Source organism: Ambystoma mexicanum, chromosome 2p, assembly GCF_040938575.1.
Source record: "Ambystoma mexicanum isolate Mex_15411 chromosome 2p, UKY_AmexF1_1, whole genome shotgun sequence".
In the NCBI taxonomy this organism is placed as follows: domain Eukaryota; kingdom Metazoa; phylum Chordata; class Amphibia; order Caudata; family Ambystomatidae; genus Ambystoma; species Ambystoma mexicanum.
In genome coordinates, this window is record NC_090923.1 from 1,085,776,762 (window position 1) to 1,085,803,614 (window position 26,853).

At 46.9% G+C, this 26,853-nt stretch overlaps 1 protein-coding gene across 25 annotated transcripts in view; it reads left to right on the plus strand.

Annotated features, from left to right (window-relative positions):
• The window catches only part of NRXN2 (neurexin 2), a 2,524,532-nt gene that overhangs the window by 1,155,355 nt on the left and 1,342,324 nt on the right, over positions 1-26,853 (plus strand). For 19 of the 25 annotated variants that reach the window (XM_069645062.1, XM_069645065.1, XM_069645068.1 and 16 more), the window contains one exon: positions 17,522-17,826. In XM_069645062.1, coding sequence (XP_069501163.1) covers positions 17,522-17,826 — 305 coding nt within the window. The remainder of the gene's footprint in view (positions 1-17,521; positions 17,827-26,853) is intronic. The other 6 variants (XM_069645047.1, XM_069645051.1, XM_069645061.1 and 3 more) reach the window with 1 other exon arrangement.

The window sequence follows — 26,853 nt, forward strand, 5'->3', positions numbered from 1 at the left end:
TCACAGCCTCTTAGAGTGATGGGTAGCAGTCTTCCATGCCAGGCCCATTGCTAGCCTCTTAGAGTGATGGGTAGCAGTCTTCAATGCCAGGCCCATTGCTAGCCTCTTAGAGTGATGGGTAGCAGTCTTCCATGCCAGGCCCATTGCTAGCCTCTTAGCGTGATGGGTAGCAGTCTTCCATGCCAGGCCCATTGCTAGCCTCTTAGAGTGATGGGTAGCAGTCTTCCATGCCAGGCCCATTGCTAGCCTCTTAGTGTGATGGGTAGCAGTCTTCCATGTCAGGCCCATTGCTAGCCTCTTAGAGTGATGGGTAGCAGTCTTCCATGCCAGGCCCATTGCTAGCCTCTTAGCGTGATGGGTAGCAGTCTTCCATGCCAGGCCCATTGCTAGCCTCTTAGAGTGATGGGTAGCAGTCTTCCATGCCAGGCCCATTGCTAGCCTCTTAGCGTGATGGGTAGCAGTCTTCCATGCCAGGCCCATTGCTAGCCTCTTAGAGTGATGGTTAGCAGTCTTCCATGCCAGGCCCATTGCTAGCCTCTTAGAGTGATGGTTAGCAGTCTTCCATGCCAGGCCCATTGCTTACACTGTAATCCCTTTACCTACCGGGCTTACCTTAGTATCAGCCATATGGGCAGCTCTAGATTAAAACTGCCCTCGCACACATTTCAAAGCATAACACGTCACATAGCCTTTATCTGTGTGAAGTGCAAAAGAAATACTAAGTTAGCTTGATGTACTCCTTGCACCACCAAGCCAGGCTCAACTCACTGATAGGAGATGCCCTCAGCTTCTTACTAACTCCTGGTCTTCCTCACTGCTAATTAAGCTCAACTCACAAATAGAAGATGCCCTTAGCCTCAGCTTGCTTCCTTCTTGTCTTCATCACTGCTAGCTAGGCTCCACTCAAGGATAGAAGATGCCCCCAGCATACGCTTACTAACTTCTGTTCCACCTCTGCTAGCTAGGCTCCACTCAAGGATAGAAGATGCCCCCAGCATACGCTTACTAACTTCTGTTCCACCTCTGCTAGCTAGGCTTCACTCATGGATAGGAGAGGTCTTTATCTTCTGCTTGCTAACTCGTGGTCTTCATCACTGTTCAATAGGCTCGACTTGGTTATAGGAGATGCCTTTTGCTTCTGGTTGCTAACTCCTGTTCTTCCACACAGCTAGTTAGGCTCGACTCACTGATAGGAGACGCCTTAAGCTTCGCTTGCTAACTCCAGGTCTTCCACAAAGCTAGCTAGGCTCAACTCAGTGTTAGGAGATGCATTTAGCTTCCCCTTACCAAATCCAGGTTGTCATCAAATCAACCTAGACTTGACTCAGTGATAGGGGATGCCTTTAGCTTCCAATTGCTAACTCTGGTTATTCATCACAGCTTGCTTAGCTCGGCTCAAGGATAGGAGATGCCCTCAGCTTACGCTTACTAACTCTTGTGTTAATCACTGCTAGTCAGGCTTGACTCATGGATAGATGCCTTTAGCTTCTGCTTACTAACTCCTGGTCTTCATCACTGTTAGAGAGGCTCGACTCAGTCATAGGAGATGCCTCTAGGTTCCACTTGCTAACTCCTAGTCTTCATCACGGCTAGCTAAGCTCGACTCACTGATAGTAGATGCCTTCAGCTTCCGCTTACCAACTTTTAGTCTTTATGATTGCTAGCAAAACTCAACTCACTGATTAGTGATGCATTTAGATTATGCTTACTAACTCCAGGTCTTCATCACTGCAACCTGGGGTCGGCTTAATAATAGGAGATGCCGTTAGCTTCTGTGTTCTATTTCCTGGTCTACATCACAGCTAGCTAGGCTCAACCCACTATTGGGAGATGCCTTTAGCTTCTGCTTGGTAACTCCTGGTCTTCATCACTGCTAGCTAGGCTAAACTTACTGATAGGAAAGGCCTTTAACGTCCACTTATTAAGTTGTCGTCTTCACCACTGCTAGCAAGACTCGACTCACAGACAGAAGATGTCAGTAGTTTCAGCTTACTAACTAGTTGTCTTCATCACTGCTAGCTTTGCTCCACTCACTGATAAAGGGTTCATGTAGCTTCTGCTAACTAACTGATAGACCTCAGGGCTGCAAGCTGGGCTCCACTCACTGATAGGAGATGCCTATAGCTTCCACTTAGTAACCCCTGGTCTGAATCACTGCTAGATAGGCTCTACTCATTCATTGGAGATTCCAGTAGCTGCCATTTTCTATCTCCCGCTCTTCATCACAGCTAGCTAGGCTTGCCTGACTGTTAGGAGATGCCTATAGCCTCCACTTACTAACCCCTGGTCTTCTTCACTGCTAGCTAGGCTCAACTCAAGGATAGAAGATGCCCTCAGTTTACGCTTACTAACTCCTAGGGTCACCACTGCTAGCTAGACTTTCCTCACGGATAGATGTCTTTATCCTCTGCTTGCTAACTTGTGGTCTTCATCACTGTTAGATAGGCTCGGCTCAGTGACAGACGATGCCTTAAGCTTCTGCTTGTTAACTCTATGTCTCCATCAATGCAACCTAGGCTCGACTCTGTGATAGGAGATGACTTTAGTTTTCACTTACCATCTTCAGGTCTTCATCAATGCAACCTAGACATGACTCAGTGATAGGAGATGCCTTTTGCTTCGATACCTTTAGCTTCTGCTTTCTATCTCCTGTACGTCATCAAAGCCAGCGAGGCTTGACTCACTGACATGAGGGGCCCATTGCTTCCACTTGCTAACTCCTGGTTTGAATCACAGTTTGCTATGCTCGATTCAAGGATAGGAGATTCCCTCAGCCCATGCTTTCTAGCTCTTGTGTATATCACTGCTAACTAAGCTTGACTGGCGGATAGGAGAAGTCTTTATCTTCTGCATACTAACTCTGTCGCTTCATCACTGTTAGATAGGCTCAACTCAGTTATTGGAGATGCCTTTAGGTCCCACTTGCTAACTCCTCATCTTCATCACAGTTCGCTAAGCTTGACTCACTGATGGGAGATGCCTTTAGCTTCAACTTACAAACTCTTGGTCTTCATGATTGCTAGATAAGCTCAACTCGCTGATTGGTGACGCATTTTGCTTACACTTACTAACTCCAGGTCTTCATCACTGCAACCTAGGCTTGACTCACTGACAGGAGATGCCTTGGGTTCCACTTACTAACTCCTGGTCTTCATCACCACTAGCTAGGCTTCCCATGTGGATACTAGATGCTCTCAGTTTATGCTTACTAACTTCTGTCTTCCTCACTGTTAGCTAGTCTTGACTCATGGATAGGTGATGTCTTTAGCTTCCACCGACTCACTCCTGGTCTCCATGACTGCTAGCTAAGCTAGACTAATTGAGTGGAGATGTATTTAGCTTTCTGCCTACTAACTCCTGGTCTTCATTGCTGCAAGCCAGGCTCCACTCACTGACAGTAGGATGCCTTTAGTTTCTGCTTACTAACGCCTGGTCTTAATCACTGCTAGCAAGGCTCAGAGTACTGATAGGAGATGCCTTTAGCTTCTGCTTACTGACTCCTGGTCTTCATCACTGCTAGATAGGCTCGACACACTGATAGGAGATGCCTTTAGCTTTTGCTTACTAACAAATGGACTTTATTACAGCTATCTAGGATTGGCCATGATAGGAAATGCCTTTAAATTGCACTCTCTAACTACTGGTCTTCATCACTGCTAGCTAGACTCGACTCACAGATAGAAGATGTTATTAGCTCCTGCTTAATAACTACTGGTCTTCATCACTGCTAGCTAGACTCGACTCACAGATAGAAGTTGTTATTAGCTCCTGCTTAATAACTACTGGTCTTCATCACTGCTAGCTAGACTCGACTCACAGATAGAAGTTGTTATTAGCTCCTGCTTAATAACTAGTGGTCTTCATCACTGCTAGCTTTGCTCCACTCAGGGGATAAACGATTCCTGTAGCTTCAGCTAACTAACGGATAGTCTCAATCACTGCAAGCTAGGCTCAACTGACCAATAGGAGATGCCTTTAGATTCCACTTAGTAACCCCTGGTCTTTATCACTGATAGCTAGTCTCAAATCATTGATCGGAGATCCCTGAAGCTTCCACTTACTTCCTCCTGGATTCTAGCTAGGCTTACCTGACTGATAGGAGATGCCTTAAGCATCTGCTTAGAAAGTCCTGGTCCTCATCACAGCTAGCTAGGCTCCACTCATTGATAGGAGATGCCTTTAGATTCTTATTACTAACTCCTGATCTTCATCACAGCTAGCTTAACTTGACCCGACTCACAGATAGAAGATGACTTTAGCTTCCACTTACTAACTCCTAATGATCATCACTGCTAGCTAGGCTTGACTCGCGGACAGAAGATGAGTTTATCTTCCACTTATTAACTCCTGTCTTCATCACAGCTAGCTATATTCGACTCATGGATAGGATATGTCTCTTGCATCTGCTTACTAACTCCTGGTCTATATCACTGTCTGCAATTGCACCTGGAGCATTCCAAGTGCTGAATGGGATTACCAAATAACTGATCTCAGGCCCAAATAACTGGACAGACTCAAAGAATATGGCAAAATACTACTTTATTCTCAGTTCATTAAAGTAGGCAAACCTGGAGAACAACAAATTGTAGCTCACACACTCTCAACGCATTTCCACTACACGAAAGCCTTTACAACTCGATGTACATGAGCTACATCATCATCCTATGTGGCATACATCTGGTGATGGGATTGGTTAGTGGATATATATATATATATATATATATATATATATATATATATATATATATATATATATATATATATATATATATAATAAGTGTTAATAACATCATTGGCTGCCCCTATCGGGTAGGCACGTCTTAAACACCCTCTAACTATGTCAAATACAGATAATAGCATAATGCTAGCAGCAAATAGGCTTCTGCAACAATGTATACTCCATCACCACATAGGCCCTCATGATTGGTTGGCACTCTCTTCCAACCTTGGACATTTGGTCCGTTAGCAGCACATAAGCAACCAAACCCAGGTGCAGGGGAGCCACATCAGACAACTGACTTTCTTAGCTAATTAGCCTACCATCTCTCATCAGTTAGGGCCTAAGACAAGGCTTCTTCTTTGTAGTTGACCTTGCTGTCTGTTCTCTTCTTTGGAACTTTTAAGGTAGTGGAGGTACATTGCTTTCTTCATCTGGAGCTTTATGAATCGGTCTTGTTTTGCAGTCCTGCACCACGTGTTAGGAGACCACCATTTTGTCCACTCTGACCTTTTATTTAGTGCTATTTAGTTCAATTATGTTGGGTGCTATAACTCCTCTAGGCCTCTGGAGACTTGGTTGCTCCATCTTGCATGCACTTTCAGCATCTTCGATTGTTCAGTGGTTGGCACTCATAATTATTCACTCCTTTACTTAATCTAAGAGAAATATGTATTACTTACATGGCTTATCCTCTTCAAGTCCTTTCATTCCTTGTTGTTGCTTCTTGCTGTGGCATCCTTGATCCTAAGCTAAGCAAATACCCTTTTTCCCATATGAACTTGTATTCCAGTGCCTGTCACCTTTGCAGCCTGGTCTCTCTCCTCGAGATTTCTTGCTTACTATTATACAATGCCAACGTCCATTTTCTTAACATGTCTGCTTTACTCACGTTATATTTCCTACTTTAGCAAGCTTTTACGTTGTCTTATCTTCCTTGATTTTCTGCGTATTTACATCTAATGCATCTCTTATCACTTATCTTCATCTTGTTTTTTTTTCCTTTATATTCGGATGCATGTTTTCTTCTTTGCTTCAGTTGCATCTTCATTCTTTGGACATCCATACATCAGATTCAGTGCGTCTATCTATCTTCTCTCTTTGTGATGTCATTTCTCTTCTGTCCGACTTCACTTATAGCTATTCTATGTTGAATGGTGTCTGGAGACACCTATCTAACATTTCAGTTCAAGGGTACATTCGATACGGTTGTCTGAGTGCATAACATCTCACATACCTTCGATGTGGTATTGGGATGATACCAGGTGTTACATACAGTGTTCTCTTGCTGTTCTTCCAGTATGACAGAGGTGAGGGGGTGGGCACTATAGATGACATGTACTTCTGCCTCTCTACAATTGCTAGCTAGGCTTTACTCATGGATATTAGATGCCCTCAGCTGGCTCCTACTTAGTCCTGTCTTCATCACTGCTACCTAAACTCGACTCATGGATGGAAGATACATTTAGGTTCTGCTTACCAACTCCTGGTCTGCATCACCACTATCTAGGCTCGGCTCATGGAAAGGATGGGCCCTCAGCTTGCGGTTATTAACTCCTGTATTCATCATTGCTAGCTGGACACGACTCCTGGATAGGAGATGCCGTTAGCTTCTACTTACTAACTCCTGGTCTTCATCACTGGTATCTAGTCTTGACTCATGTATAGTAGATGCCTTTAGCCTCTGCTTACTAACTCCTGGCCTTCATCATTGCTGGCCTACACACAAAGCACAGGCTTCGTAAATGAGATTTATGCAAGATGTATGTGCTGGACCGGCCTTAGAAGCCTAAGAGCCCTGGGCAGAAAAACAAACATTTGGCGCACCTCCTCTCCCCCCGTGCACCTCTAGTCATGCGGCAGGGGTTGCGCCACATTTTTCAATAGGCATGGCAGGCGCCCTATTGTTATTAAATGTGCTCCACTTGGAAGAGCGGAGTGCATTTAATTTCAAAAGGGCACCTGCCGCGCCATCTCCCACCACGCCAGCTCGGGGGAGACTTTGAAAGACTCCCCAGAACTGGCATGGTGGGGGTCTAATGGCAGGGTGCACCGCGCAGGCCAGCTCTGTGTCTGTGTGTATAGTTGGGTGGATGATACAAATATGTAGTCCAGGACTGCAATTGGGTTCCCACATTTAAATTATGCTTGTTAAAATATCTTTTGTATTGATGTCGACACATGTTTGCCCTTATTTATAATTTATGTCAATGGGAGACCCTCTGAACTCCCCACATCCTCTGCCTCATGCTTCCTACCCCCTCCCCCTCATGTGTCCCTTACTGGCACCCTTACTCTTCACACACCTGCCCGCTCATTCATCACCCCCCCCTCACACTCTCACTTCTTCCTAGCCCCAAAATCCACTTTGGTCTGTGTCCTTCCTACTCTATCATTGCCTTTTTGTATCCCTTTTTCTCGAAAATCTAGGTGCCCACAGTGTCCCCTTCCTCACTGTCTCTCCTTGGACCCACCTCTTAGCTTCTGTGCCCCCATGTTTGCTTCTTCTACCAAGTACTACGCGTTGAGAGTGGACTTTAAGTAACCAACCATTGGCTTCTATGCTTCGCTTCCCGAAAAAAAATCAATTGCTATGAGTTTTCAAATAAAATGTTGATGTTTTCATTATGGACAATGCATCTTTTGAAAATCACATTTTTAAATCGAAATGTATGAATGTTAAATGTTTCACTAAATCACCTTCCAAATATCCTTTTCAAGTGAGAAGTTCACATCACTGCAATTTGGAGGCAAGGGAGTGGGTGTGTCCATGGAGTGGGTGCTGCAGATCACCCCTTACTGCACGAACCTAAGAAGGCTGGCGAACGCACCGCCTATAGGCGGCCTTGGTGGTGGCTGCTATTAGCAGTGGTGCCCAGCCTCTACTGGAGGCCATTGGTCATCAGAGGTGTGTGGGGATGGGCTATGGAAAGTTGTGGGATGAGTTCAGATTGTGAGGGGTCAAAATGAAAGTTGAAAAAAATGTAATGTTTAAGTGATGAAAAATAAAGTGAGACGGATGGTTAGGGAGTTTTAGATCAGGGAGACCCCTTGAGAGGAATGGGTGAATTCAGCGTTTTAAGTGGCCGGGGCTCGCTGGGGCCAGGCCCCGGCAGTCTCCAAAAAGTGTGGCTGAGCTGGGGACCTGCAAGGGTCCCAGTCCCTCGACGCCACGGCGGGACACAGTATCCCTCCATGGCCGCAGTCGCAATGGGAGATGCACCTGCCATTTTCAAGTCAGCCAAGCTGTGAGATGTGCCAGCCAGCCACAGCATCACTGAAACTGGAAGTTGTAGTTGCAGCAACGCTGTGGATACCTGCTACTTCTGTCAGTCAATGTAACTTCCTCTTGTGATCCCTCGCGCGAGGGTTCATGAGAGGAAGTTACAGTTACTTTGTTTCTCCACCCCCTTCTCCAGTCACTGAGGTGTCTCTGACCCTCGGCAAACCTGGGGGCTCCGTGATCTAATCTGCTCTGCAGCAGATCAGATCACGGAGCCCCCAGGTTCGCTACAGGTCAAGGACGCCTAGGGCTTGGTGATCTAGTCTGCTCTAGAGCGCACAGATCACAGAGCCCGAGACGTCTTTGTCCATTGGCAAAGTCTTATAAAAGATGGCTTGAAGTGTGTACTTTTCAATCCATCTTTTATGAACATAGAAATATGCAACATATTTCTTTGTTTATAAAAGATGGCTTGAAAAGTATGCAAACCATAGTAAGGTACGCATACAAATATATACATTCTTACATACATTGATATATTTGTTTGCATACCTTACTATGGTTTGTTTACTTTTGATGCCACGCCCATCATGGAAGCCATGCCCCCAAAAGAGGATCCCCTCAATGTATTACCCCACATAAAGCACTGGGTGCAGGAATTATGCCAGCTCAGTATAGAACCATGAAGCTGTGACGTGCAGGTTATGGAACACCTGTAAGAGAACTCCTGCATAATAAAGCAGCTGCAGCCTGCGTTCTACCCACTCTAGTACTTTGTATGTGTCTTATTTCACATGCTGCTTGAGCAATATTGTAGATAGATGCAATCGATGGAAAGGTTGACATGAAGGGCAGGGCACAACTTCTCTGCCCCCTTTCCTATCACCTTTCCCCAGTGCCAGGTGCTCTTCTAAAGGAACCAATCATTGCCAAGGCCACTTATCAACCAAATATCCAATCAATAGAATTCCGATCAATGTGGCTTTCCTGGGAAATTAGTGAATGACGCAGTGTTGCTGTTGAGTAAAAGTGTGGTAAGAGAAAGAAAGACGTGATCCTAAGAGGAAAATCCCAAAATGGAGTCTGATATTGGAAGTAGGGACCTAAAGCCGCTATATTGGACCGTCTGTCATGTACATCCTCTGGACTTTAATGCCACTTCCTTTCCAGCTAACACAACTGTCAAGAATGAGCACAAGAGATTAAACTTCATGGTTGTTTTTGTGTCTTGTCAATGCTCAACCCTCCGTTCCGCCATTAGCCTCCCCCTTAGGCCATTTCCGCGTCTGCTTGATCTTTTGTGAAAATCGATGCCGTTGACACCCAAATTGTGGAGAAGGAAGCATTGCAGTCCTCTTGCTTGTCACAAAGTGGCTGACAAGTTAATTGTGAGGTACTGGAAGTGAAGGTATTTAGGCCCCCGAGAAATCACAACACAGTGGCGCGCGGCGCATGCCGATGTGGAGCAACCATCAAAACAGTGATCAGGTGCGCGCGTGGGGGATTAACTGGAATTAATTATCAGCAGATCCATCTGAATAATGCTAGACGCAGTCGTGCATCCGCCCCGAGCGATCCATTTGGATTTAATTTGAGCATCTTGTTAAGCTCGGAACCCGCCTCCGCACAGAAGAGGTAGTGTTGAAAGATATGACACAAAAGCCAACAGGCCTATGATCAAATGACAGGATAAACGGATAGCAAATACCCGCTGGTAAAGGTTTACCGCTTGCTGAAGTGGTATTGAAAATGTGTCTAACGGAGGTCCAGCTTTTCCAGGAAAGATGCTTATAGAATTCCCATTTCCTTTAGAATGCGGTACTTTTAAAGATCCAGTTTCCCAAATGTCAGTGAATTTCTTTTCAGCTATCTGTCCATACTTCTTAAGGTTCCACCTCTGTCCTTCCCTGCTTCAGCCAAGTTAGGCAGATCTTCAATACATAGTTGTACACATTGGATGCAGGGCCCACCTTAGTACAGGGCAGGCCAGGCAACTGCCCAGGTGCCATAGCCCCCCAGGGAGCCATTACCCTCCCACCACGCCAGCTGGGGGGAGTCTTTCAAGGGCTCTCCCGAGATGGCGTAGTGGGAGAAGGTCGGACAGGCTCCCTTTTGTTAGAGCATGAGCGCCCTATTCCAGTGATTAACTCCCTGCTCAGGCACCGGAGTTCCCCAAAAAATGGGCGCCCCTCCCCGCATTGACCAGGGGCGTGTGTTGACAGGAGGGCACCATATATTTCTGAAACCGCACAGGACGCTGCCGCCGCTATCGCTGGCACTGATTGGATGTGCCACAACCTAGCAGCCACTTCAGAGCTTGCTTGTCCGCTATTCACTTGGATTTCCTAGAGCAAGACTAACTAAGCACTGATTGGACCAGGCTTGCTTAGCAATCTCATGTTCCAGGCAAATTCAAGAATGGATGGCGGCTCTTTTATTTTCATAAACTGGCACTCATACAATGGGCAAAGCCTGCAAATTATATCGTTGTTAAATAAACCGGCACTTTCTTCTGCATTCATGCCTACAAGTACCAGAATTTAGTGAAAAAATAACACTATTTTTATTTTTATTTTATTTTTTAAAGCGCTGACCTAGCTTGAGAGCAGCAGAGCGCTGTACAGAGTGTTGGTAGCCAGCATTTGGCTGCCATTTTTGAACAATAGCTCAGTACTGTGAGGCCTGTGCTCGGTATGTGCGTCCATTGGAATTAGTCCTTGGTCAGGTGTTGTGGAAAGAGCCGTGTTTTGAGACAGTGGGAAATTGGAGTATTGTGGAGGCATTCCGAGCCAACACCAGGATCGAGTTCCAGAGGGTGGGTGCATGACTAGATGACCCTGGACAACTCGAGGTGTTGGCACAGGGCTTTAGGGGGCAATAATTTGGCCATGATTTCAGTCATAAAAATGGGGGGGGATAAGAACTCCATTTTGTCTGACCAAATACTGACGAATTCCCATACCGACCACCCATATGTATGACTGCCAAACGAAGATAAGTAAAAGGGCGAAACACCCACGGTATGAAGTAAAAAAAAACAGAGGGGAAGGGGGCGAGAAGTGGGGAATGGCTGGGACAAAAAGGGTGTAGGGCGGATCTCCTTTTTAATGAAAACTTAAACAAACCGAGAAAATTGTCCCATAAATACGTCGATTTTTCATTTTTCCGGGAATTTCAAAAATACAAAAAGAAAAAGCAGTAGCAAAACTGTCCTACAACCATTGATAACACCCCCAAAAAGTGCGCCTCGTGTCAGTAATCAAAAACTTTTTTTTTGTTCTTTCAACTTGAAGCCTTCTTGGGAGTCCACCAGAGAGAAAACATGTTTAACGCATTTGATTTGATTAGCTGTGACCCGCCCTCGCCGGCATGTTGACAAACAGACTGAATTGCGGATGCAAGAGCCCACTCTGTTTACAGCAACTGCTGGAAACCTTGACAACGCATTCTCTCTGCCTGATCTCGGAGCCTTTCGGAAATGCTCCATTTCAGAGCGCACACAATCGACAGCAATTGGGTTATTTGTCAGAAGCAGGCGGCATTTATGGCAGCAGCAAGTGACGTCTAGCTGTGCCCCGTGCGACTGCCGGCTGGCCGTTAGCTGGGGCTCTTGGAACAAGGCTGGGCTCTTGGAACAAGGCTTGGATTGGGAAACAAGCCAATGCCAAGCTGTGGGGAAGTCTTCTGAGCCTTCCCAGGGCAACCATTTGCTTTCAGGGTTTCAGAAGAGGTCAGGAAAGGGGGAGGGAGAGCACTCTAGACGCGATTTCTCATCCTAGTTGTTGCAACGTATTGTGCATTTTAAGTAATTAATATACATATGTAAAGTAGAAACACGATTATACATGATCTGACTAATTTGTGCTGTAATAATTAACAGGGATTGTAAGGAGGGCCTGGGGAAGGTTGGCTGCACTTGACCAGGGTTTCGATTCCTTTGCTCCCCAGGCTCTTCTTCAGGGAGCTTAATGCTGCCATAGATGTCACTAAAATATTTAATGATTGGCAGTCCTTCCAATCTCACGAGTACCTCCATATTTAATTTTAATCCGTTTTTAAATTGTGCACAAGATCTAAAAGCCACTTTCCTCCTAACATATCCTTACCTTGTGGCCTAGCATTCCCAGAATGCCGTAGCCGGGGGGCCCTATGCGGGTGTCCATTTTAGAATGATGTTGGTTGGCCAGCTTGCCTTCATCTAGGAACCCTGTAACCATATGCCAGTAGCAAGAACGCATTAATGATGTATATTTTAAGGTTTTCAGAAGCAACATTTGTGTATTTTAAAGTTTTTAGAAGCAAAAGGGCAGTGGAAAATGCTATATGCCTTTTGGGGGACAGAAAGAGTGTCCACTTGTACAGTGTTGTGTGGTCCACCCATCTGGTTCCACACTGCGCATATTATAAGCATCGGCAAGACTGCTTGGGAAATAGCCTGTTGTGTTTCTAGTAGAGCACAGCATGTTCCACATCTCCCTGGCTGGGTTTCATTGCCCCTTCATCGGCACCATCCTGAGAAGGGGAATCCATGTGTGACTATGGGGAGGACTCCTAGATAAAGCCGTGCAGCGCAGAGGGCGCTGTGGGTTCAGATCATCATGGGCTATTGTTATTGCCCTCTGCACGGCACAACAAAGAAAGGCAGATCTCTAGAGCTCTGAAACCCCACTTAAGAAAAGCTATTGAGCTCTCGTTGCCAGAGTCACGGTGGTGCCCTTAAAGTGTGGGGGCTCATTTCAGTTGAAAAAGTTGAAATGCCCTACGCCAGCCATCCGGCCTGCCCACCGACTATTGTTCCTTCCTGCTGGCAGTGATGCCAAAACTGATCTGCAAAAGTGATTGCCCCCCAGAGGCGCAGAGTGCCAGACAAAACCGTGTTTTGCCTGGGGTTCCTGGGAAGTTCAGGTGAGGTGGGCATAATTGACGAGCATTCCCCCCACATCTCCAACGAGGATGTATACACTCTCTCCTGGCCTGTGGCCATATGGGACCATGTTTGTACCCTGCATATGCCCCTAAAGGCACTTACAGCAGCCCCTCCAGACCCACATCCCTGGCGCTCTTTTCTTTACGCCGTCCCTTTTTTCATTTTCAGCTCTGTTCTCTCTCCTTCTGTTCTTTCAGTTTCCACTTTTCCAGCTCTTTTTCTAGCACTGTTACTTTTTTTTACTTGCCTCCTCTGATTTCTTTCCACTACATGTTTTTAATTGCCCATCTTATTTGTTACCACAGTTTTCTTTCCCCATTCAGCCTTTTTCTTTTCTCGCCATTCATTCTGCATTGCTCTTCCTCCCAGACTCCTTCCTGTTTTCTTTTTTTTGTTGCTTTTCTCTCAATTGCCCCCAACAGCTAAGCTTCTTCTTGGGAAGGAAACAGCATTTCTGAAGTGGGCCATTTTTGCCATTTTTGTTTATCAGTCGTTGTCACTGCTTCTCGCTCTCGTTTTCCAACTCTTTTTCTGTCCAGTCTCATGTGCTCTCCCTACTCTAGACCGTGCTCTTTTCTTGAACTCTGTGCCATGTTTCTGTGACCTTTCCCCCTTCCTCGTTTCCTGGAGTCATGTCTTACAGCAGGCAGCGATCAGCCTCAGTCTCCTTTCCTCGGTGAGAGAGAAGAAGCGGGGCTGCTGCATAGAGAGGGCGCCGTGACATCGCCCGCGGCTGTGATCCATTACTGCAGTTGCTTAGTCAAGTGCTTTTCTGGGCTGCCCGGGAATTCATGTCAGGGTCTACCTGCAGCGGATGCATCTGGTCCTAGGTCAGTGACCCCTGGGTACAGGGGTGGGTGCTGCCAGACCGTCAGCTTGGGCAATTCCAACAGAGAGTAGGCCAAGCCCTGCCTACGCTGCGAGTGAGATGCGGTGCCACACCACGGGTGCAATAAGAAAAGAGCTAGCCATGCACAAGGTTATTGCAGTCCGCAATGTATCACGCGCTATCACAGCCGAAACTTACAAGCGGAATGTGACGTCACAGCCGGTTCGTGATGCAGGGAGGTTACAGTTTCCCATTAATTATATGCACGTGACCCCTGCAAATTCGATGTATTACTCGGATATCGTCTCTGGCATAAGGGCTGAGGGCAGGCGTATACTTTTGGGGGCACTGATCGGATGCACATACCTTTTCCATTGGGGCTAATTTACAGACATATGTGTCAGCTGTCCAGGATTCTCCCCGTCCCTCCATTTGCCAGCTCTCTCTTCCGCCCCGACGCTCAGTTTTGCAGGCTGGTTACTGTAGCATTACACTTTTGTGTGGGTGCATCCAGTGCTCTAAGTGGCCGGGGGCCTGCTGGGGCCGGGCCCCACCAGTCTCCAATAGCCAGGGCCCCCCGTCCCACCACGCCATGGCAGGTCGCATTATCCCGCCACGGCCGCAGCCGCGGCGGGAGAGGTGCCCGCCAGTTTAACGTTCGGCAAGTGGACCGAAGTGCCAGCCAGCCACAGCCCTGAAGCTGGCTGGCACTTCTGTCAGTCACTGTAACTTCCCTGATGACCCCCCATCTGAGGGGTCATCAGGGAAGTTACAGTTCCTTTGTTTGCCCTTGTCAGGTCACTGACCCTCTGCGAGCCTGCAGGCTCCATGATCTAATATGTGATGTCTGCTCAGAGCACCGATCACGGAGCCCGAGGTGCCTGTCTCCTTTGGCAAATCTTTATAAAAGATGCCTTGAACTGTGTACGTTTCAAGCCATCTTTTATTAACATAGAAATATTTCTACGTTTATAACAGACGGCTTGAAACGTACACAATTCAAGGCATCTTTTATAAAGCTTTGTCGACGGACGCCTTGGGTCCTCAACGCTTTATAAAAGATGGCTTGAATTGCGTACGTTTCAAGCCATCTTTTATGAACATAGAAATATGTTACAAATGTCTATGTGTATAAAAGGTGGCTTGAAAAGTACACAAACCATAGTAAGGTAAGCGCACAAGTGTGCGTAATTTACCATGGTTTGTACACTTTCAAGCCACCTTTTATAAACATAGAAATATGTAACATTGCTATGTTTATAAAAGAGGGCTTGAAAAATACACAAACCATAGTAGTACGCATACAAATATATAAATGCTCACATACATTTATATATTTGTTTCCGCACCCTACTATGATTTGTGCACTTTTAGGCCACGCCCCCAAACAAGCCCCCCCTCAATTTCTTACCCCACTTAAAGCACTGGGTGCATCCTTGCTTGTGCCTCTGCACTGTGATCGGATGTTGCTCTGTGATTCCTCCCCAGCTCACCCATGGGTGGACTGGCCTACTGGGAACTCTGGAGATTTCCCAGTAGGCCTCTGAACCCTGGACAGGGGTGGACTGGCCTAAAGGGAACTCTGGAGATTTCCCAGTAGGCCTCTGCACCCCGGGCTCCATTTGTGTGGTAACTGATTTTATTTCTACTTTTTCTCATAGGAAAGGGGTTGGACTTGCTGAAAATGTGTAATATGGGGTCATTTTGAACATTATTTCCAGGGCTTCTTTTGGTTACCAGTCCGCCCTTGAGCTCACCCCTAGTCCCTGCGCTTTCAAGTGGTTTCATTGCAATCTGGCACATTACCAAGGCAAAGGACCTGCCCATTGCGGGGTTGCCTTCAGAGACGTCATTTCACCAACATGCCACGGGCAGTGGAAGTGACATCACATGACCCTTGACCTCTGATGACATCACAGGAAGCTATGTCATTTGACCCCACCCTGAAGTGTCATCATGGGAAGCAATGAAACATGACCTTTCCCCGCTTGACAAAATAGAAAGTGGCATCACATAGCATTGTTCCTAAGTACAGTATGAAACATATGGTTACGATATCACTATAATGTGACATACATTTCATACAAGAACGTATCACCATATGTCTCATTAATATCAGTGTATAGGCCCATAGCCAAATTACTGTGAATGCAAGCAGACGTCCAAGGCCAAATGATAATTATGTGTAATTACACAGCACTTACGCTTAAGCGCTTTGTATAGAACAAATAGACACACAATATCACCCAATATGTGTTGGTACTCATTTATCAAGCTCAGAAGGATTAAATGCTCATTTGAGGTGTTTAAGGACAGGTTAAATCAGTGACTCACCCCCTGAAGTGTGCCTGAAATAAACCTTTAATGAGTCTAGCAATTATTGTATAGAATTCCAGAAAGACAAATTATTTGTTATTCCTTATTTAGGGTCACTACTCAAAGTGTTACACTTGTGGAACCCCCTCTTTTTTTTTAAGAGGCGTGAACAGAAAGCCATCCACTCCAGAAACAAATAGCCACATGGTGCTGGCCACAGCCCAGGAGCTTACACCTAGGGGTAACAAGGGAGACCACAGGGGAAGCAAGGGAGACCTCAGTGGTCACAGTTGCGCCCCTTGGCAACCCCCCAAATGACGTCCCTGGTTGCCTGGTTGGATGCGCGAGAGAGTGGCAGGGGTTGACGTGGACTGTGGCACACACTGGATTGTCAGAGTGAACTGGTTGTGAACTGGTTCACCAGTGGGAGGGCAAGCCGGCTTCTTGGACTCAGGCCCGGCGGGGTGCGGGTGCGCAGTGGGGTGAAAATCCCTCATAAAAGGGGGCCAAAGGGCAAAAGGGCATGTATTCGTGCCAATGTGCTCCTGCTGCCTGGACCCGCACCATCTCAACCGCTGGCCTCATCTTCTGTTTCCATCCCACCCACCTTAAATTTTGGAGTTCGCAAAAGGGGGGTTAAAGGTGGGGGAGGTCCAGGTGGACAGTGAGATCCCCTTCCGTGGGACCCCAGAGCTGGAATGGTACTGAGGCGAGGGCAGAGGACACCCTCCCATCATAACGGGTGAACAGAAAGGCTTGGGAGGGTGGGATATGGGGTTGGTTTGGGCTGGTGATGAAGGGGATGCCACTGGTATTGCCCCCACCCCTGAGAAGGGCATGGTGGGAAGGGGACAGAGCCTCACCTCCATGTGCCGCCCTTGGGGGGGGGCGGGTGTCATGGTCCGCATGGACCGCTTGTTAGTATAAAGATGTTGAATTGCGTTATCCTTATTGTGGGGTGTTTTTTTTATGAAAGCCACATTTTATTTGTTTGATGATGTTGTAATGCTTATGATGTGATATTTTATTTATAGCGTGCCCATACACAAGTGTTTCAAAGCGCGCCTAATAAAATGTGGCCAGAGTGGCATCCGAAAAAGAACGTGTCAGGATTGGCCACTGCTCCCTTAGTGCTGCCTCCCTGCAGAGCCCACAACACCTTAAAATAAATAAATGAAGGGGCATTAGGCTCAACTGGGAAGACCTGTTTTGCTTCAAAGAGCTAGTTCGGCTTTTTAGGCTCACAAAGCAAATTATTGCTAGCTTTTTAAACCGAACATTTGTAGCACTGCAGCTTCAACAAGCATTCTTTAATCTCTGCATTTTAGTGAGAATTGAAGAGTTGAAAGGTCTGGGCATAGCTGGGTGTTTGGTCAGCCTCTTGCCCCATCGCCCCCCTTTCCCTCTCCGTCCCTGCAGGGATGAAAGATACCCCAGGTGTGGGCATATCTGCAGGTTTGGCTGCCCTCTAACACTTGTCTCCCCCTTTTCTCCCTCTCTCTCTCTCAGCAGGAAAGGAAGAGTTCCTGGCCACCTTCAAGGGCAATGAGTTCTTCTGCTACGACCTCTCCCACAACCCCATTCAGAGCAGCACCGACGAGATCACCCTCTCCTTCCGCACCCTCCAGCGCAACGGGCTCATGCTGCACACGGGCAAGTCCGCCGACTACGTCAACCTGTCTCTGAAGAGCGGGGCCGTCTGGCTGGTCATCAACCTGGGCTCGGGGGCCTTCGAGGCACTTGTGGAGCCAGTCAATGGTAAATTCAACGACAACAACTGGCATGACGTCCGCGTGACACGGAACCTGCGCCAGGTACACATCCACCTATTTCTCTTGTTCATTTTGTTGAGGGGTAAAAAATGATGTGTGTGGGGGGGGGGCTGTGAGGCGACCTCCTCTGGGGTTGGTACCTATGATAAAGCACGTGGCCGAGCCTGGATGAGAGAAGAAACTCAAACCCATGAATCTGAACTTCAGGGCCAAACTATCTCCAGGTGTGCAAGGCTAGAATTAAGAGCTGATCTCTTTAAACTGTCCCAGTATCTCGCTGGGCACCAATCAATGGCTCGACAAGCCTGGTCTTAGTGTGTCTAACCCTTCCTCATCTGTTACCCAGGGACCACTGGGCCAGTTCTACCCTTTTCCAGTCACATAGGCTGGCCATGCCCCCTTTGATTAAGGTGGAGTGTTTCTGGTCCCTTTCAGACTTTGCCACCGCATGGATTTTCCTAGCGTACTTGGTGTGTGCACGCTAGCACTGCACATCTCCAACCTTGCACACTGGGGACGCGCAGCAGCTTCTCAAAGCCCCAGTCCTTGGGGCCCACGTGCGAGGTTCGGTCTCTTAAGTGTCTGGAGTGAGACCACAGGACCCTCCATCAGAGCTGGGAATCTGGGTGGCACAGGTGGTCTGTGGGACACGATGAGGAGCATTCCTTCATTAAGTAACGAGACGAGGGCTTGCAGGTGGGAAGACGCCTGGTCTTGAATCGGGCTGCCTGCTGTTGGGTTCCTCTTGCCCGGTCTCGACGTTCAGGAAACTGAAGAAATAGTACAATTGGAAACTGAAGCAAGCAACTGGAGGGAGATGATCGGAGCAGATTATCCCCCGGCCCTGCTCTGCCATCACATTCCATGTTTAGACGACACAGGATTTATCAGTTGGGAGTTTTGACGTTTCGCAGCATCCCACAGCCCATGCGATCCACAAAATTGTCAATCTCAATCAGAGAAACCAATCCATATCCATGGCAAAGGCGTTGATTGTATGTGTGTGTGTGTATTTGTACTCCGAGTGTCAGATGCCATTTGCTTATTGGAAAAATAAAATGGCTGACTGCAGCGCATTGTTTCCAATGCCCTGTATGACCGGCATTGGCAAGCTGAAGTTCTGATTGGATGATGGATTTGAAACACGCTTTGATTGTCGGCAGAAGTGTTGTCCGGGTTGTGAAAAGTGTTATCAGCATTGTGACTGGCTATGAGGTGGTGTCCAAACTGTGATTGGCAGCCAGGCCTTGATGTGGTCTCGGAGAGGCAGTTGGTTGTTCTAATGGTGAAGAGAAAGGACCTCCCCACTGTGGGCCTGTTCACTAGCTTCTCTGGGTGATGTAGTATGCACGGCGCAGACAGAATCGCTTCTAATCCAGTTGTCTCCTGATCGTAACCCTTGGTCAAGTTTACTTTCCTAAATCTTTTTATCTATCTAAGCTTCCTTTTGAGGAATTGGTCTGATGGCTGCCTACATTGCTGCTTCTGAGACAACAAACCTGGGTTCTTATGCAGTTTCCGCACTTGACTAAGTTGTGTGATCCTGGCACATCAATATATCAGCCTCTGCCTTAGTCCACCGGCCTGCCCGAATTGGAAGCACCTAGAAACAGGCTAATGTCCACTTAATGCTAAACATTGCATAAAAACAAGACATTTCCTAAACTCAGCCCTTGTCCACAAAGCGCCCCCTGCCGGTTTATCAGAGACATATTTACGATCTTGACCAAGAAACTCCTCAAGACTTTCCTCTTCTCCTCTTCCTTCTCCCTCCTTCTACCCTGCTAATCTGGTTCCCTGCTTTTCCCTCCCTCCCTCCCTCCTCTTTCCCTACAGCTTGCTCACTGGCCGCCGGGTGTACCTCAGAGTCTCACTGGTCCCAGGCACCCACCCCCCGCCAGTCCTTTCTCGCACTTGCCTCAGGGCCTTACACCCCACCCACACCCAACGCACTTGAGAAATTAACCCAAGAGAGTGGCTCTCCCTGCTCTTACACCAGTCTCTACCGACCGGGTGCGCTTGATCCTCCCCCTCCCTTGACCCCTTGTGCACTTGTTCGATCCTGACGCTCCGCGCCAGAAGATTGTCTGTTCTCCCTTGCCATCACCCTTTAACTGTACTGTTTAAACTGCAGAATCGCTGTCAGGCCTATTTGCTGTCGCCCAAACTGTTAATTGTTTTTTTTTCACACACTTACTCTGCCTGTGCAGACTATTATCGTCTCAGAAATTCAAGGGCTCTGAGAGACTGTTTGTTTTTCCCCATGCTCCCACCCTCCTTGAGTGCTTTGAAACACTAAATAAACAATACCATATCATACCATCTTCGTGGACCCCATTCAATTTTTCAAGAAGAAACTCATGAATCCAAAGCAGCGGTCTCTTGATCAGGTTTGGGGGCTCTTGTGGGCTTCTAGCTCTAGGCAGGTTGCTGCAGGTGGGCTGAGTGAGCATAGCCAATGTCTAGTCTTCATGCAGTGCTGAGTACTTGCAGTCCCCACGTCTCTAAGTGCTCCCAATTCCGGAATGCGAGGGACCTGAGACAGAGATGTCCTCATTAAGAATTGTTTGTATTGAAAAATGACTTTGTTCATTAATTTGAACCATTTTTGCCATTTGAATTAATGGTCTTATATATATATATATATATATATATATATATATATATATATATATATATATATATATATATATATTTATATTAGTTCCCAGAGGCAGTTATAGCCCAGGACTGAACCAAAGAAAATGCTAGGAATGTGGTCTATACTTAAGCTTTATAGACCTGATAAAAGGGCCATACAGAGCATTATGAACCCTGAAGACTGAGTTAAAGGCCCAAAATCAGGTTTATGGGCCCATACCACCTTCTAAGGCTCGAGTATCGGAGCCTATAACGCTACAACCCATGTCTCTCTTGATATATAGCCTTATGGATTGAGGAGAGGTCATCATTGTAGGATAATGGCCCGACCCAAGTTATTGCTAGATGCTCTATGGGTCATTACCCCAAGCGATAATGACCCCTCCTGAGGTCCGTAAGGCAATTCGCACATGGAGTTCTGCAACTAAAAAGGAAATCGTTTTTATTACGAGGAAGAAAATGAGCACTGTCAAGTAAGTTAAAATGCTAATTTAATGAACATGGACCCCGTAATCTTAAACTTTACAGATATTGTGCTGCATTGATATGTGCTAGAGTGGGACATTCAGCGAACCGTTCTCTCTCTGTCTTTACTTAGCTGAAGGCAATACTTTCTGTGCTGCTTGTCGGGCTGCTGCTCAAGTCACAATATTTGGAACAGACTCAATCCCAGCGATTATAGGTGGCATTGCAAACATTCTGATTGGTTAAGAGTAGGTCTGTAATGGAATTAATGTGCTAATTAAGCAATAAACACTGAGATTGGCGTGCAATACCGGGTCAGGTAATAGCCTGGGCCGAATTAACGTGGGCCCTGGGCCATTAATGGACCATGTAAGGCCCTCCCAGGAGGAGTTTATTGTTATTCGCATCCCAGCATTCTTTCTGGGGGTGCTAATCGTTTTTTTAAGTTGAGAAATACGTGGGTGTCATTTCTCAACTTAAAAAAGCCTACAAAAGAAAATGGCTGTCATGGAAGTTGGGGGAAGGGAACTGCATGTTGTCCCTTCTCCATTTCCATGTTGGCCATTTCCGTGACAGAGAAGGGCTGGACAGCGAGTGTCCGTGGAGCCAGCGAGGGATGAGGTAGATGCAGGTGAGTGGGTCCAGGGTTAGGGCGGGAGAAGGCAGGGGAGGTGGAAATGGTCAGGTGGTGGGGGAAGGGCGCATGAGGCAGCGAGGAGTTACCTCTACGGAAGAGAAAATATCAGCTCCAACTACTGAGCAGGCCCGGAACGTGAGCAATAATACCAGGAGGTGTATCCCACCCTCCAAGCTTACCCCCTCCCAGGTGCTAATCCCTAATGTAGTCTGCATTCGAGCATTGACAATCCCAGAGTAGCAGCTCCCTACCCTAGTTTCCCCCTGGCTTACAATGCCATCCCCGCAATGACTTCCCTGCCCCTCCTATGCTTTGCCCATTAAGATGCCCGTCTCCCGCTGCCGCCTCTCTCTAGTGCAGTGCAGGATTTTGGGACAGATTTTCCAAGTTCAGGGATCTGAGAAAACATGTCTCCCTGGATCTCTGATCTGAAAAAATCCACTGCAGTCAACGTTGTGTTAATTGGTCTAGTGCTTAGGCAAGCAAGGACTCAAACCCTGGTCATTAGGGACAGGGGCGAAACACTTACCCACAAGACCACTTGATCATCTGAGCCAGATACCTCTGGAAGGGAGCTTTTCTGGCACTTTTATATGTACTGGGCCAGCAAGATGATCGGAAACACTCCTCCTTGGATTAATGCCCAGGTGTCCATGAGTAATATCTTCCCTGAAGGAAGAGTTTATGGGGGTTGAGACCCCTCCGGTCACTAGTGGGTTCCCATGAAAATCATTTCCATTTCCTGCCCTGCTCTCGTGTCCTTCCAGGCATGGAAAGCTACTTCCGCGCATCGTCATCCTCCGTTGAGCGCGGTGCATTCGATGGAGCAAAATGAGGATCAAAACACGTGTGATCACCGCTCGCAATGACTTTCCTCAACTTACTCCAGGTGGGAAGTGGCTGGTGATTACGAGGCCTCTCTCGGTTTGCAATACCTCATTATGTTGCTTGAATCATTTCTTTTGTTTTTCTGTTTCGATGCATCCTTGGTTTTTTTGTGCTTCTTTCTTTCACCTTTTGAACGAAAAAGAACACCTGCTCTACCCTTTCTTTCTGTTTTATTCTTTTTTTAAGTACCATATGGCCCTCTCCAATACACCCCTTTGTTTCGTATTGTTATTGTGCACCCCCTTTTCTCTTTTCTACTTCCAACCCCCTTCCCTCCCACTCTGTGTCCTGGTATCCTTCATGCTGTGTTTCCTCTCCTGCCTTACTCCTGGACTCCTCAATCCCCTCTTCCCTGTCCCCAGTCTCCTTCATCTCCCCATGTGTGTTCCCACCCTTCTTCGTCTTCCCTTCATCCCAACATTCCATGAACTCCGGAGTTCTGTCTCTGGTTGATGCTTTTCCCCGGTGCTCCTTTTCACGTATTAGTTTGCGACCTCTCGTCCCCGCCCTCACTGTGTGGACCCTCTCCTCCCCCTGCAGTCTTAGAAACGTTCAGGGATTTAAGTGGCCCAGGGCTAGCCAGGATTCAACCCCTGCAGTCTCCAACTATTGGCTTGGAGCTGGGGCTCTGCCAGGGCTCTCCAAGCTGCCTTCCCCAACCACATTTCTCCTCTGCAGTAAAGTATATGTTGTTTTCTATTCTTTTCTGTATTATATGTGTAAAGTTTATTTATAAACTATATCACATTAATAAAAAAAAGTTTAAAAGTAAATAAAATAAAAGGCAATATTGCTCTTCACATCTAGATGACAATATTACCCGTCCATGGATTAGTTTTAGATATCTGGAATCTGGAAGTTATAAGAGAATGCATTGATGGATTTTTGGGGAGAACAAGGTGATGAAGAAGAAGGTATGGGTGGGCGCCGCTGTTTCATTTAGTTTCCTGAAATAATATGCAGAGGTCCTTGTAGGGTTAATGTCGGACCTCAGAGACCCAGTATACACTATACTGGTAAAAAATGCAGATTTGATGGATTTGTGCAACACTTTGTATTGAAATATTGTAATTACAATGATTTGAGATCATAGGAAGCATGGATTTCTTTCAAAAGAACTGAGGGCTTGCATAGCGCACTAACCGTTTTTGATTTGATATTCTATTGTATATTTGAATATATTTGTTTTTGTCAATATTTTTACAGCACATTCATTAAATGTTGATACATTTTTTAAAGTAGAAGCATTTTCTTTCATTTCACGTGTGACAACTCCATCGGGTTTGTTAAGTCACTCCTTTAATTGCATAAGCCACACCTCTTTTAACATTTCATTAGCTACTGATGATATGAGGCTGCGCCAAACATCGCCTCACGATTCCGTTAGACCCGCCCCCCCCCCCCCCCGCGATTTCTTATCCCACTTAAAACACTGGAGATGGCGGGCATACAAGGGGACACAGTGGGCCACTTCTTCTTCAAGTTGGCTCTTTTCCTGGTTTTACTTATTTTATAAATATAGTTTTGAGAACGATTCATCAATAAAAAAGCATGATCCTCTTCGAAGACATTGGCAGAGCACTGCGTATCACCCTCCATCACTCCTTTGCGTTCTCATTTTCCGTCTCTGTCTTAATGTGTCCTCATTTCCCTCCCTCTCTCTCTTCCCTCTCTCTCACTGTCTCTCTCCATCTCTCTCTCTCGTTTTTTCTCTCTCTTTCTCTCCCTTTCTCTCTCCTTCTCCCTTTTTCTCACCCCTCTCTCTTGCTCTCACCCTCTATCTCTTTTGCTCCCTTTCTCTCTCTTCACTCTCTCTCTTCACTCTCTCTTTCGCTCTCCCCCTCTCTCTCTCTTCACTCTCTGTTCTTCTCTGTCTCTTTCTCTCTCTCTGTTTCTCCCTCTCTCTCTTTCCCTCTCTTTGTTTCCAGGTTCTCTCGCTGTCTCTCTCTTTCTCTCCCTCCTTCTCTCCCTCTTTCTTTCTTTCTTTCTTACTTTCTTTCTTTCTTTATTTCTTTCTTTCTCTTTCTTTCTCTCTTTCTTTCTTTCTTTCTTTCTTTCTTTCTTTCTTTCTTTCTTTCTCTCTCTCTCTCTCTCTCTTCCTCTCTCTCTCTCCCTCTCTCTCCTTCATTCTCTCTCTCTCTTCCTCTCTTTCTTTCTCTCTTCTCTCTCTCTTTCTCTCTCTCTTTCTCTCTTCTCTCTTTCTCTCTCTCTGTCTCTCTTCTCTCTCTCTTTCTCTCTCTCTTTCTCTCTTCTCTCTCTCTTTCTCTCTTCCCCCGCCCGCTCTTCTCTCTCTTTCTCTCTCTCTCTTTCTCGCTTCTCTCTCTCTCTCTTTCTCTCTTCTCTCTTTCTCTCTCTCTCTTTCTCTCTTTCTCTCTTTCTTTCTCTCTCTTTCTCTCTCGCTTTCTCTCTTCTCTCTCTCTTTCTCTTTCTCTCTTTCTCTCTCTCTTTCACTCTTGTCTCTCGCTTTCTCTCTTTCTCTCTCTCTTTCTGTCTTTCTCTCTCTCTTTCTCTCTTCTCTCTCTCTTTCTCTCTTTCTCTCTTCTCTCGGTCTCTCTCTTTCTCTCTTCTCTCTCTCTTTCTCTCTTCCCCCGCCCCGCTCTTCTCTCTCTCTTTCTCTCTTTCTCTCTTTCTCTTTCTCTCTTCTCTCTCTCTTTCTCTCTCTTTTTCTCTCTTTCTTTCTCTTTTTCTCTCTTTCTCTCTTTCTTTCTCTCTTGCTCTCTCTCTCGCTCTTTGCTCTCTCTCTCTCTTTCCCTCTCTTTGTCTCCAGTTTCTCTCTCTCTCTGTCTCTCTATCCCCCTCTCTCTCTCTCTCTCTCTCTCTCTGTTCCTCTCCCACTCTCTGTCTCTCCCTCTGGTTCTCTCTTTCTCACTCTTTCCCTCTCTCTCGCTGTCCCCCTCTCTCTTGCACTCTCTTTCTATCCCTCTCTCTCTCTCTCTCTCTGTCCATGCCTCTGTGACTCCAGGTAACTCTCACTCTCTTTCTCTCTTTCTCTCTCTCTTTCACTCTTGTCTCTCTCTTTCTCTCTTTCTCTCTCTCTTTCTGTCTTTCTCTCTCTCTTTCTCTCTTCTCTCTCTCTTTCTCTCTTCTCTCGGTCTCTCTGTCTCTTTCTCTCTTCTCTCTCTCTTTCTCCCTTCCCCCGCCCCGCTCTTCTCTCTCTCTTTCTCTCTCTCTTTCTCTCTTCTCTCTTCTCTCTTCTCTCTCTCTCTCTTTTTCTCTCTTTCTTTCTCTTTTTCTCTCTTTCTCTCTTTCTTTCTCTCTTGCTCTCTCTCGCTCTTTGCTCTCTCTCTCTTTCCCTCTCTTTGCCTCCAGTTTCTCTCTCTCTCTCTCTCTCTCTCTCTCGCTCTCTCTCTCTCTATCCCTCTCTCTCTCTCTCTCTCTGTTCCTCTCCCACTCTCTGTCTCTCACTCTGGTTCTCTTTCTCTCTCTCTTCCCCTCTCTTTGTCTCCAGTTTCTCTCTCTTTCTCTCTTCTCTCTCTCTTTCTCTCTTTCTCTCTCTCTTTCTCTCTTCTCTCTCTCTTTCTCTCTTTCTCTCTCTCTTTCTCTCTTTCTCTCTTTCTCTCCCTCTTTCTTTCTTTCTCTCTCTCGCTCTTTGCTCTCTCTCTTTCCCTCTCCTTGTCTCCAGTTTCTCTCTCTCTCTCTCTCTCTATCCCTCTCTCTCTCTCTCTCTGTTCCTCTCCCACTCTCTGTCTCTCCCTGTGGTTCTCTGTTTCTCTCTGTTTCCCTCTCTCTCTCTTGCTGTACCCTCTCTCTTGCACTCTCTTTCTATCCCTCTCTCTCTCTCTCTCTGTCCATGCCTCTCTGACTCCAGGTAACTCTCACTCTCTTGCGTTTGTTGGCTTTAGTTCCACTACTTGTAATAAGCAGTCTGCTACCTCTTTTCCACTTCGGTCTCTCTTCAGTGCCTACTTCTACTGGGAGGCGTTTCCAGATACCTGCTCTCTCTCCCTACATAAGCGCATTACCTCCGCGGAGCGGACGCGGAGTGGCGGCGAGTGGCAGTCCTGCAGTCTGCTACCTCTTTTCCACTTCGGTCTCTCTTCAGTGCCTACTTCTACTGGGAGGCGTTTCCAGATACCTGCTCTCTCTCCCTACATAAGCGCATTACCTCCGCGGAGCGGACGCGGAGTGGCGACGAGTGGCAGTCCTGCAGTCTGCTACCTCTTTTCCACTTCGGTCTCTCTTCAGTGCCTACTTCTACTGGGAGGCGTTTCTAGATACCTGCTCTCTCTCCCTACATAAGCGCATTACCTCCGCGGAGCGGACGCGGAGTGGCGGCGAGTGGCAGTCCTGCAGTCTGCTACCTCTTTTCCACTTCGGTCTCTCTTCAGTGCCTACTTCTACTGGGAGGCGTTTCCAGATACCTGCTCTCTCTCCCTACATAAGCGCATTACCTCCGCGGAGCGGACGCGGAGTGGCGGCGAGTGGCAGTCCTGCAGTCT